Source organism: Eriocheir sinensis, chromosome 17 (genome assembly GCF_024679095.1).
Source record: "Eriocheir sinensis breed Jianghai 21 chromosome 17, ASM2467909v1, whole genome shotgun sequence".
Taxonomy (NCBI): domain Eukaryota; kingdom Metazoa; phylum Arthropoda; class Malacostraca; order Decapoda; family Varunidae; genus Eriocheir; species Eriocheir sinensis.
The window spans coordinates 18850635-18862841 of record NC_066525.1 but is presented as its reverse complement, the minus strand read 5'-3'; the positions used below and the strand labels follow the sequence as shown (position 1 = coordinate 18862841).

The 12207-nt window shown below is 43.0% G+C and overlaps 1 protein-coding gene across 1 annotated transcript; it reads left to right on the top strand.

The window, feature by feature from the left end:
- Positions 1-1388: 1388 nt before the first annotated feature.
- Positions 1389-2393, top strand: LOC127000124 (tigger transposable element-derived protein 1-like). Its single transcript, XM_050863544.1, has 2 exons — positions 1389-1563; positions 1714-2393. The coding sequence occupies exons 1-2, from the start codon at positions 1389-1391 to the stop codon at positions 2391-2393; spliced, it is 855 nt and encodes a 284-aa protein (XP_050719501.1).
- The last annotated feature ends 9814 nt before the right edge of the window (positions 2394-12207 follow it).

The window sequence follows — 12207 nt, the reverse complement described above, 5'->3', positions numbered from 1 at the left end:
TGCTCCAGCACCCACCAATGGTGGTGTGGTGGAACAACCTCACTGCTGATGTGGACGTGACACAACTGTCCACTCAGCAGATGAAGGTTGCGTCCCACAGGTGGCTACTCCTACACCCACCGTAAAAGTGTAAATGCAAACACTTGTAAATAATTGTAAACATGTATATAATTGTAATCTTGGCAGAAGCTTTTGAATAGCTCCCCACTGGTCGGGGGAACTTTAGCTTAGGAATTTAATATTGCCATGTACTAATGTACTGAACATGTGTTTAAATAAAAAAAAAATAAGAGAGAGAGAGAGAGAGAGAGAGAGAGAGAGAGAGAGAGAGAGAGAGAGAGAGAGAGAGAGAGAGAGAGAGTTTGATAAATATATACAGTGAAGACTCAATACTCGAACGTCTTGGAAGTCGAACTTTTCAATACTCGAACGCAAAAGTTCGACTTGGTACTCGAAAAAATATCTGGTACTCGAACGTCCTCACACGTGGTTGTAAACAAAGGCTCCTGGCCTCTTCCTTCCCGCCGCCGCCAGTTGTCCCGCCGCGGTCGTGAGAACAACAACATTCTCCTGCTTTCTGTCTGTGGTTTTTCATTTAGAAACTTACAATGGCACCAAAGAGGCTTATTAGTGGTGAAAATATGCCTAAAAGGAAGAATGTAGTGATGACCATTGAACAGAAAAAGGAGATTATTGATAAATATGAGAAAGGAGCAAGAATCACCAATCTTGCAGCTGAGTATTGTATGGCAAAATCTACAGTAGCCATCATACTGAAGAACAAGGAGGCCATTAAGGGAGCTGATGTGGCAATGGGTGTGAAAAAGCAACTTAAGCGACCTGCGGCAGTGGAAGAAATGGAAAAATTGTTGATGGTGTGGATAAACGAAAGGCAGATATCTGGTGATTCTATGTCAGAGGGCATAATTTGTGTGAAGGCTAGGCGGCTCCATGGTGATCTTGTTTGTGATACTACCTTTGACTCCAGTAAAGGTTTTAAAGCTAGTAAGGGGTGGTTTGGGAATTTCAAGTAGAGAACTGAAATTCATTCTGTTGTGAGGCATGGCGAGGCTGCAAGTGCTGACAAAGTTGCCGCTGAGAAGTTTGTGCCTGAATTTAAGAAATTTGTGGATAAGGAGTGCTTAAGCCCACAACAGGTCTTTAATTGTGATGAGACAGGCCTGTTTTGGAAAAAACTACCAAACAGGACCTATATAACAAAGGAAGAGAAGTGTTTGCCAGGACACAAGCCCATGAAAGACAGGCTAACCCTGCTTCTGTGCGCCAATGCTAGTGGCGACTGCAAAATCAAACCACTGCTGGTGTACCATTCAGAAAACCCCAGGCCATTCAAGAAGAACAGTGTGCAAAAGAGCAAACTCAGGGTAATGTGGAGGGCAAACAAGAAAGCCTGGACAACCAGGCAGTTCTTCACGGAGTGGTTTGTGGAGGTGTTTGCACCTGCAGTGAAGACATACCTAATAGAGAAGAATCTACCACTCAAGGCCCTCCTGTTGATGGACAATGCCCCCGCACACCCTCCAGGCGTGGAAGAAGAATTGGGTAAGGGGTATAAATTCATCGAAGTGATGTTCCTCCCCCCCAACACCACGCCACTGATCCAACCCATGGACCAGAATGTCATCGCCAGTTTTAAGTAGCTGTACACAAAAGCACTTTTTGAGAGGTGCTTTGAGGTGACTTCTGAAACAGAGCTCACTCTGAGGGAGTTTTGGAAGAATCACTTCAATATCCTCCACTGCCTGAAGCTTATAGATAAAGCCTGGGGTCAAGTTTCTGTGAGGTCCTTGCAGTCTGCCTGGAAAAATCTGTGGCCGACCTGTGTGACAGCCAAGGATTTTGAGGGATTCGAGCCTTCAGTCCAGGAGTCTGCTGTGGTGGAGGACATTGTGTCTCTGGGGAGGGCCATAGGCATTGAGGTGGACAGTGATGATGTGGAGGAGCTGGTGCAAGCACACTCTGAAGACCTCACCACTGACGAGCTGCGTCAACTTCACCAGGAACAGCTGCAGGAGGTAACTGAGGAGCTGTCTTCAGGGGAGGAGGAGGGGAACAGCAAGGAAAGTGTCTCCACTGCAGAGATCAAGAAGTATTTGCGGCAGTGGACAGAGTTGGGAAACTTCTTGGAGAGGTGCCACCCTGATATTGCTGCCGTACACAGAAACATAAACCAGTTTGATGAAAATATGATGCAGCATTTCAGAGACATTTTGAAAAAAAGGCAAAGGCAGATCACATTAGACAGATTCTTATTGAAAAAGGAATCTAGTGAGAGTGCAAGTGTTAGTGAGCCACAGCCCTCCACTAGTGGGTTCACAGGAATCACACCAGGAGACGAGTTACCAGACGGTGACTCGTCCTCCGACGAATAACCTCACTCATCCTCCTCACCCTTCTCCCCTCCTCTTCTACGTTATCCATCACCTGCCTTCACTTACGGTAAGTATAAATCAAAATTATAAAAAAATTTACATTGAAATTTTTTGTAAACCTAAGGTTTTGCTAAGGTTAGAACGAATTACCTGATTTATAGGTATTGGTAGTCGAACTTTTTGATACTCGAACAGCCATTTGGAACAAGTTCGAGTATTGAGTCTCCACTGTATATATATATATATATATATATATATATATATATATATATATATATATATATATATATATATATATATATATATATATATATATATATATATATATATATATATTGTACTTTTAAAAGACACAAAATGTATGTCTCCAAAAAGAACAAACTGAACTTAAAAAAATGCACGAAGGACGCGTGTGACGTTTTTGTCACGTTTGAAAAAATCCATGAATATTGAAATATTTATAAAAAAAAAATTATATACATGTCAACTGTGCAGCAAAATGAACATGAAGAAAGTATCAGATATTTTTTTTATCAGTGAGAAAATAATTCAGGCGTTAAAAGGTTAATGAAATCTTCTGTAGTCCATTCATATCTGGATCTGGATCTGGATAGTAATGCGCAGGGCACCTATCAGGTGCATAACACGCATATTTGTGTTGGCTGTTGGGGGGACGGGGGAGCCAAGTGTGCAGGGGAGGGAAGTGAATCAAGTGTAATTGTTAAGGTTGGTGTGTTGTGGTGACAAGTGATTGTGTATTTGTTTTCTGAATGAGTCTAATGTACTGCAGTCTAAAATCTGTTGGTGCGTGGAAAGTATGAGTGCTTGTATGTGTCAGTGTTAGTGTGATACGTTTGATATTGATGGATGGATGTGTTACGAGTACGTTGACTCCATTGTCTAAGTATGTGGGTCAATGTAAATGTGAGTGTTTGTGAACTTGTACATAAGTGTAAGTGTTTGTGATCTTGTACATAAGTGTAAGTCTGTGTGCTTGTCTGCGTATGTGATGTCAGGCGTTCGAGTGTAATTGTTTCTAATAAACCTAGCTGCCTTGGTGTTGATTTGTTCTAACCTATCAGTGTTTCTGTGTATGTAAGTATCCCACACCGTGGAGCAGTATTCAAGTGTTGATCTCACAAGTGTGTCATAAGCTATGTGTTTAATGTTAGGTGTGCAGTTAAGTAGATTCCTCCTCAGGAACCCCATTGTTCTGTTGGCTGTGGCATTGATGTGGTCTATGTGAGTGTTGAATTTCAAGTTAGTTGAGAGATGGACACCAAGATACTTGTGAGTGTGCACTGATCAAGGTCTGAATTATGGAGAGCGTAAATGTGATGAATGGGGTTGTGAGCTCTGGTGAATCTTAAACCATTCACTCCGGCCATGCCAATGTCAGTGTCCGACGGGCGTCCGACAGCGTCACCGTATGGAAAGGGTTAGTCCTCTTCTCATAGCTGGGCACAATAACAGAAAACCTTATTCCCGATAACCAATAACTGATAATGAAAAACCTTATTGGTGATAACCGATATTCGTTAACTGGAGACACAAATATAGGCGATAACCGATAACCGATATAAATCCACAATTCCGATACTAGCTAGCGATAAGTCCGATAGGCGAAAACGATACTATAATGATATTTCAGATAGAAAAACATGGATGAATTCAAATTTTCATTATCTGTATTTTAGAAAACTTACAAAACCTGAAATCCACACGTTGACACGTATATATGGATGGCAATACTAGAAACGCCTGAACCAGTGTCGTGTTATTTGGCGTCCCCACCTTCAAAAACTGTCACTTTTGTTTACAAACACTGGTCTCTCGTGAACTGCGCATGCTCAGACCAGCAAGTGTAGACCTGTACAGTCTCACAAAGCTTTTTAACTGTAATTAAGAGTTGCTGGAAGGCTGAATCAGACTTACAGTACCACTACCACCATCGTCGCTGTTTCTAGAACTACACTCTGTACGAGTTGTATTTACATTAAAGAGTGTTGTTCTAGAAACAGCGAGGATGGTGGTACTGTATGTCTGATACAGCCTTCCAGCAACTCGTAATGTATTAAAAAGCTTTGTGAGACTGTACAGGTCTATGCTTACTGGTCTGAACATGCGCAGTTCATGAGAGACCTATGTTTGTAAACAAAAGCACCAGCTTTTGACGATGGGACACCACAATATTGATATGGAATATCAAATTTGAGGCAGTGAATAATCATTTTTGGGGCAAAGTTAAATGATTTTTCTCTTTGATATATTGATTTTTGAGTAACATAAAAAAAATAACCTAGTGTTTTAATGTTGATGATCTAAGTATGAAATCTCTTCACCAAAGATATTTCATACCCTGAAGTTTTTTCATACAACACCAGGCCACGCATGCGCAGTTGGGAGACAACATTTTTTTTTCTGAGGCGGAAAAAAGTAGAGATTATCGCTAGTTTGGTTTCAAAAGTAATGAAGATACTGATATATATTTAAATAAGTAGTGGATGGCTGATAACCTGATTTTGTTATCAGCGATAAAGTATCGTGATAACTTATCGCGATGACGCCCAGCTATGCCTCTTCTAAATCTCTTAATCCTCTTCCATTTCCTCTTAATCCTTTTCTAAACCTCTTAACCCTTAGAGTACGGGTGGTGAAATATTTCTCTGGATGCTGTGCATGGGGAAAATTTAGACATTTAAAAGAGGTGTAAATGGTGTCTTTCTTCGTTGTAACAAATTTATAATCATCTAGTATATATGGTGGTGTAATAAAACTTCTCTCCTAATAATAATAAAAAAGTTATGACAGCCAAAAATACTGCGCATTTTCTCGTGGTCGTGACGCGTCGCGGGGAAGCACCCCACACTCTCTCTCTCTCTCTCCTGACCAGACACATGCGACAGGACACGAGGACTGAAGCCTAACATAATCGTTTGTTTGTTTATTTGTGTGTGTGTGTGTGTGTGTGTGTGTGTGTGTGTGTGTGTGTGTGTGTGTGTTATTTTCTTGTACCTAATGCAAGTATAAGATTATTATGAGAGAGAGAGAGAGAGAGAGAGAGAGAGAGAGAGAGAGAGAGAGAGAGAGAGAGAGAGAGAGAGAGAGAGAGAGAGATCAACAAGTTACAATTAGAATACGTGTTCATTACTCATAGCAGTGTTATGACAGCTTGACAAGGCAGTCCCAGGATTGCTTCTCTGCCGGTAAGATGTTTCTCAGCTCTCCTGCTCCACAAAACATGTAATACTAAACAAATTTTATCGAAGTTGGCTTTCTTTTTTTTTTATTTGTTTCTCAGCCATGGGTGAAGTACAGGAGCTGAGGCAGCTCATCAAGCAAGCTAATGAGATGGTCCGAAGGCACCGGGTTGCTGGTCGCTACGTAATCAAAGGCGGCAAATTGAAACTGATATTGGACATGCTGCCTCACCGGGTGCCTCCGAACAAGTGCCCACCCACCAAAAAAACAAAAATAAAGAAAAACACCCGTATGCCCCCGCCCAAGTGTACTCTGCCCCCTCCCCCCAAAAAAAAAGATGAATAAAGATAAATAAAAAGTAAAGATGCTAAAGCACAAAAAAAGACAAAAAATGTTAGTGATGCGCCCGTTCTCTCTCTCTCTCTCTCTCTCTCTCTCTCTCTCTCGCAAAAGCGATAAGACACCCTTGTTTATGTCCACTCTCTCTCTCTCTCTCTCTCTCTCTCTCGCAAAAGCGATAAGACGCCCTTGTTTATGTCCTCTCTCTCTCTCTCTCTCTCTCTCTCTCTCTCTCTCCATGACTGAGTCAAAATTTTCCATTTTATGACATACAATATATGTATATCTGCACTAACACATTATATACATACACACACACACACACACACATATAACTGTGAGAAATAGGCATTCCTTGTCAATCCAGTGAAAGGAGCGCCCTCTTGATGCAGTAATCCTAGATCATGAGGAAATACGGCCACACCACCGTCTTGAAGAATTCGGGGCAGGGGGAGGGAGAGGCTGCGAGGCTGGCGGTGTATCACTATCACTGCTTCGTTGACTAATGTCTCCAAAATCAGATAGCCGGTCACTATCACTAGTATCACTGTCAATGTCACAAACATAGAAGTCATAAGAGTCACTGTCACCTTGATTCGCCCGCGCTTTCCCGCCCAGAGCGGAGGAACTGCTTGATGCGTCACGTGACATGCCAGATGTATTCCAAAAAAAAGTGGGAAATGATCTGTGGCCCTCGGTAGGCCGAGCACTGGAGACAAATGAGTGTGTGTACTGATGCCAGATGCTTCCACCATTCTTCTGAGTCAAGAACTGGCGGTATATTTGAAACGTAGGGAGCATAGAGCGTGATGATTGTATATACGATCCCCGTACGGGTGGGGCGCGTGGCAGCACACTTATATAAACGATCGCCGTAATGTAAGGGTTAAGAGGAAATGGAAGAGGATTAACCCAGCAGTGTCGGCGGACCCATTTTTGGGCTCCTGCGAGTTGGTCCACTGAAACGGCGGGCCCCGTATGGGGCTCGGCTCAAAACGCCTAATTCGAGCTAATTGTAGGCGGTGGCGGCATAGAGCAACCCACCATGCATTCCCTAGGTCATTGTGGTGGGTGACTGATCTTGAGGTAGGCTTATTTGTCATAGGTGGTGCTGTAAGGTCATGGCAGGCTGAATTAGCTATCCATACAGTAATCACTTGTCAAATTCTCTAAAGTCGACAACAAGCGACTCTCGGCTAGATGCCATGTGTCATGAGACTGTTTATTTTGTAACAAACACCACCCAAAAAGAATGGAGTTTGAGTATAAGTAAATATTTTTAACGGCTTTATGGTTATGAGAGGAGTACACTGATATACGTTCCATGCTTTTTTCTTAGTCTCAAAATGCAGTGTAATATTGCCGTTTCTCGGCCACTTCTCGACTTTCCCATAGCAGAAGCCCACGGGTTAAGAGGAATTTAGTGGAGGATTGAGAAGTTTAGAAGAGGATTAATCCTCTTCCATTTCCTCTTGACCCTTTCCATACTGTGACGCGGACGTCTGCATCACGGATGGGAAGGGTTAATAGTTTACACTTATCTGGTCAGAAATGCATCTGCCAGGTGCACTCCCACCGGTCTAAACAGCTAACTATCATCAGCAAATAGTCTACAGTAGTGGAAGAGTTAGGCGTTGAGAGTGGAAGATCGTTAATGTGCAGGAGGAAAAGAAGGGGGCCTAGAACGGTGCCTTGTGGGACACCTGAAGAAACATGGACAGTGTCAGATGAAGATCCATCAAGAACATGTTGAGTCCTGTTAGTAAGAAATGCAGTGATCCAGTGAAGAATATGTCCTGAAATACTGCAGTATTTCAATTTTAATGTCAGTCTTTTGTGCGGGACTTTGTCAAAGGCTTTGGCAAAATCTAAAACAATAATGTCAACTTGTTTAATGTCATGTCGGTCAAGTAGCCTTGTAATGTCGTGAAATGTAGTAATGAGTTGCGATTGACATGAGCGTTTAGGTTGAAAGTTGTGTTGTGAGTCAGTAAGGATGCTGTTTGTGTAAAGGTGATTCATTATGTGTTTGTGTATTATGTGTTCAAAAATTTTACATGGAATCAATGTTAGTGAGATGGGGTGATAATTGGCTGGGTCAGTCCGGTCACCTGTCTTAAACAATGGGTTACTGTTTGCCAAAAGCCAGTCAGAGGGTAATGAGGTGGATGATAGTGATTGGGTGAATATGGCCAAAAGGATGGGGGAAAGGATGGGGGTAAGGATGGGGGCAAAGGATTTAAGGATGAATGCAGGAATGTTGTCAGGGCCAGTGGATTTAGTTGTGTCGTCCTTTCAGTAATTTCGGTATTCCGTTAGTCGTAATGTCAAGGGGGGCTATCGGGGGGAAGGGGCTGTGTGGCATGTTTGGTGTTAGGTTGTGTTCTTGTATGTACACTGATTGGAACTATGTGTTGAGTATTTCTGCTTTGTGTTGTGGGCTTGTTGACGTGGCCATCATTGATTGCATCAGACTCTTGCGCACCACTAATTTTGAATGATTGCCTCAAATTTTGCAGGTTCTGTCACTTGTCTTGTTGTATGGCAGTCTATCTAACCCTCATAAATTTGAGATAAGGTCATTAGTCATCAATGAGCAACCATGGAACCCGCAGCAAGCACCTAAAGAATTCTATCTATCTATCTATCTATATGTCCGATGCCCTGCTCCCTCACGGGAACTTCCCTCCAGGGAGTGGACGCAGCAGAAGTGTCTGCATTTCTCCCTGTTCTGGCACTCCATCTCAGCAAACTCAATCCTGCTACTTCCAATTCTCTCGCTCCAATACTCGCTTACCCTATTGATCCACTTCACAGGGGGTCTTCCCCTAGCATCCCCTCCCTCAATCCTTCCCTCATACACTCTCTTCACAAATTAATTCTCCTTCATTCTCATCGAGGGTCCAAACCATCTCAGAGCCACATTTCACTCATTCCACCACTCCACAATCCACTCCTTTCACTGCCACACCCATAGCAAACCTCTCATACACTTTCGTTACTTTTCCATCCCATCTTGAAACACCACATGCACCTCTTATATAACTCATTGCCACTGAATGTATTCTTGATTGCTGCAGTCCATGTTCACGTCTCTGATGCATTTGACAGAGTTGGCAGGATAATACTGTTCCTTATTCCCCTCTTTACCTCCATGCTCACACTTCTTCCTTTCATAATTCTCTCCAACACACCTACTACCTGTCTGCCCTTCATTGCTCTTTTCCTCACCTCACCTTCCATACTTCCATGTTTACATAAAACTGTCCCAGAATATATGAGGCCCTTAATAACATAGTGTACCAAACACCACCAGTGGGGAAATCAAGTTAAGTGTAGCACTGTGTAGTCCAAACCCACTTCTATCTGGAGAGCAACCACGAGGTACAGAATGCAAATTGCATTAGGATCGAAACTCCCATCACGTAACATGATATCGTCGTCCGCCTCACCTTGGTGTTTCAGTGCACCTAGCCACTTGCTCTCTTGAGTGTTTCCAGATAATAACAGCATTTCTTTTTTATCACAGCCTTGCAGTCTTGCACTGTCTTATTTATAGCATTAATAATGCTTGATGTAATATTTCAGCATGTGATTGCATGAAGGTAAATTAAGTTAAGGAAAATGTACAAAAAATAGGAAATGCAAACAATGGCAACTCTGGTCTGTGCGTTCCCGCCGCCCTGCGTCTCACTTCCCTGTCCCTGAGTGTTTTGCTCTTTAACACACTGACTGGGTTTTAACACTGCTGTTTTCACTGCTGCTTAAGGGATTTTCTTATCTTTATTGTGGAATTATCAGTGAAGAAGAGGAGCTACAAGGAACACATGGACAAAAGATGAAGAAGTAGAACCTGACAACGATCTTCTTGATTAAAATTTTTCATGCAGTAAATGTTAATGATTACAATTCAAGTGTTTTGTTTTCTCCACTCTGAAACAAATCCTACCTTTGTTCTCTCCATATTACTACAACTTTACAAACGTACACCCCATTCTTCTTGGAGCTTTCCATTGTTTCCAAATGAATAAAAAGGAAGGCTTTTTCTGATGGTTTTTGTTTCTTTTAAATGTATGACACAAATCGATTTTGATTTTCTGAGCATTTCCCATTAATATCTTTGGTTGGTTTAATCATAATAAATGTTTACTGAGGAAGTTTGTCTCAATATCTATGCAGGAGGAACATTTTTTTTATTTTTTTATCAGAGGACTCGGCTCAAGGGTAAAAAAAAAAGTAAAAAAAAAAAAAAATAAATAAAAAAAAAAAAAAAAAAAAAGCCCCCTACTCGCCGCTACTATTAAAGTAAAGAGTAGCCAAAAGAGAGGTCAATTTCGGGTGGAGAGGTGTCTTGATACACTTCTTGAAAGAGGTCAAGTCATAGGCACGAGGAAATACAGACGAAGGAAGGCTGTTCCAGAGTTTACCGTGAAGGGGATGAAAGAATGGAGATGATGGTTAACTCTTGCATAAGGGGTTTGGACAGTATAGGGATGAGCATGAGTAGAAAGTCATGTGCAGCGGGGCCGCAGGGGGGGGGGGCATGCAGTTAGCAAGTTCAGAAGAGCAGTCAGCATGAAAATATCGATAGAAGATAGAGAGGCAACATGGCGGCGGAATTTAAGAGGTAGAAGACTATCAGTAAGAGGAGAGCTGATGAGACAAAGAGCCTCAGACTCCACTCTGTCTAGGAGAGCTGTGTGAGTGGAGCCCCCCCACACGTGAGATGCATACTCCATACGAGGGCGGACAAGGCCCCTATAAATGGAAAGCATCTGTACGGGGGAGAAGAACTGGCGGAGACGGTACAGAACACCCAGCCTCGAGGAAGCTGATTTAGTAAGAGAAGAGATATGAAGTTTCTAGTTGAGATTCTGAGTTAAGGATAGACCGAGGATGTTTAGTGTTGAAGAAGGTGATAGGTGAGTGTTGTCGAAGAATAGGGGATAGATATCTGGAAGATTGTGTTGAGTGGATAGGTGGAGAAACTGTGTTTTTGAGGCATTGAAGGACACCAGGTTCTTCTTGCCCAAATTGGAAATAATAGTAAACTCTGAGGCTAAGCATTCTGCAGCCTCCAGCCTGGAATCATGTAGTTCCTGTTGAGTGGGTCTTCTATTAAATGAAGTTGTAGAAGTGTAGTTATTGTTGTACCTTCCAAAATGCACATATTTTTTTCATAGCAAATATAGTACAGTCGAGTCGCGTATGGTGCAGTTAATTGGTTCTGAGCAACGGCTGCACCATAGGAAACCACGTCATAGGAATAACTAAACCTATGGGGAAAATACAAATTGGTTCTGGCCCTTGCCATTTTTCCAAATCCACACTTTTTTTTTTTTTTTTTTTTCCCCCGTTCAATCTAGCCTGAGTGCACCAGTAGGCATTATCTGCCTTTTGATGTTGTTCAGTCCGAGATGAGTCCGCGGGGATGAGGCAAGATTAGGCGCCATTCATGGGGGTGCAGCTGCTAGCGTTTGAGGGAGCGACTCGGGCTGCCTGGAGCCCCCCAGATCCTCTCAAACCTGTGACGCCTCAGCTTCCTTTTCATCCTCTGTTGCAAGGAGCTCGTCGCCCAGAACAGCTTGTGATGCATGTTTAACCCCAAAGGACCGGAGGCGGTTATAGCCGCTTTGCCAGGGAAGGGCCAGAGGCAGTTATAACCGGCGCGCTCACCCCAAAAGTCTCTCCTATTCAACTCGCTGTTTCTCCACGGCACAGCACGTGGAGACTTCTGGATGGCGTCATTAGAAAGAGGAAGACTTGATGGTTAGGACAAAATCTATCTTATTCACTCGTACAATGTAGGTTAAGCGTAGAGAGTGTGTGAATACAGGCAATTTTCGGCGGCTTAGCGCGGGAGGCTGGTCCCAGGGTACTGAAAATACAGCCACCCTCGATCCATTAGGGGTTAAATGTCATCAGGAATATCAGTGGATGCCATTTTGCTGCAAGAGCAGCTAGTAAACGTCGGAAGGCCTTGCTCACAGCTGAGCCCAACTTTGCATCTGAGGTCTTTGATTGGCCCGTGAGCCAGCACATCTGTGATTGGTCCGTCACTTCATCCCCCTCTTGAACTTGAACTTGAAGTCCAGAGTCAGCTGCGAACAGGACCTCCCGTAAACGTCGCTAGAAAGATCAGTGGACGCCATTTTGCTGCTAGTGAGTGACAACGTTTACTAGCTGTTCTGGCAGCAAAATGGCGTCCACTGATATTCCTAACGACGTTTAAACATGCATCACAAGCAGTTCTGGGTGACGAGCTCCTTGCAAC

What these genes read in the sequence shown, in the direction of transcription:
- LOC127000124 (XM_050863544.1), top strand. Translation starts at nt 1,389, where the DNA reads ATGTGGAGGGCAAACAAGAAAGCCTGGACAACCAGGCAGTTCTTCACG. An exon ending in AGGCGTGGAAGAAGAATTGG is followed by an intron (nt 1,564 to 1,713) that starts GTAAGGGGTATA and finishes CTTCTGAAACAG; the next exon opens with AGCTCACTCTGAGGGAGTTT.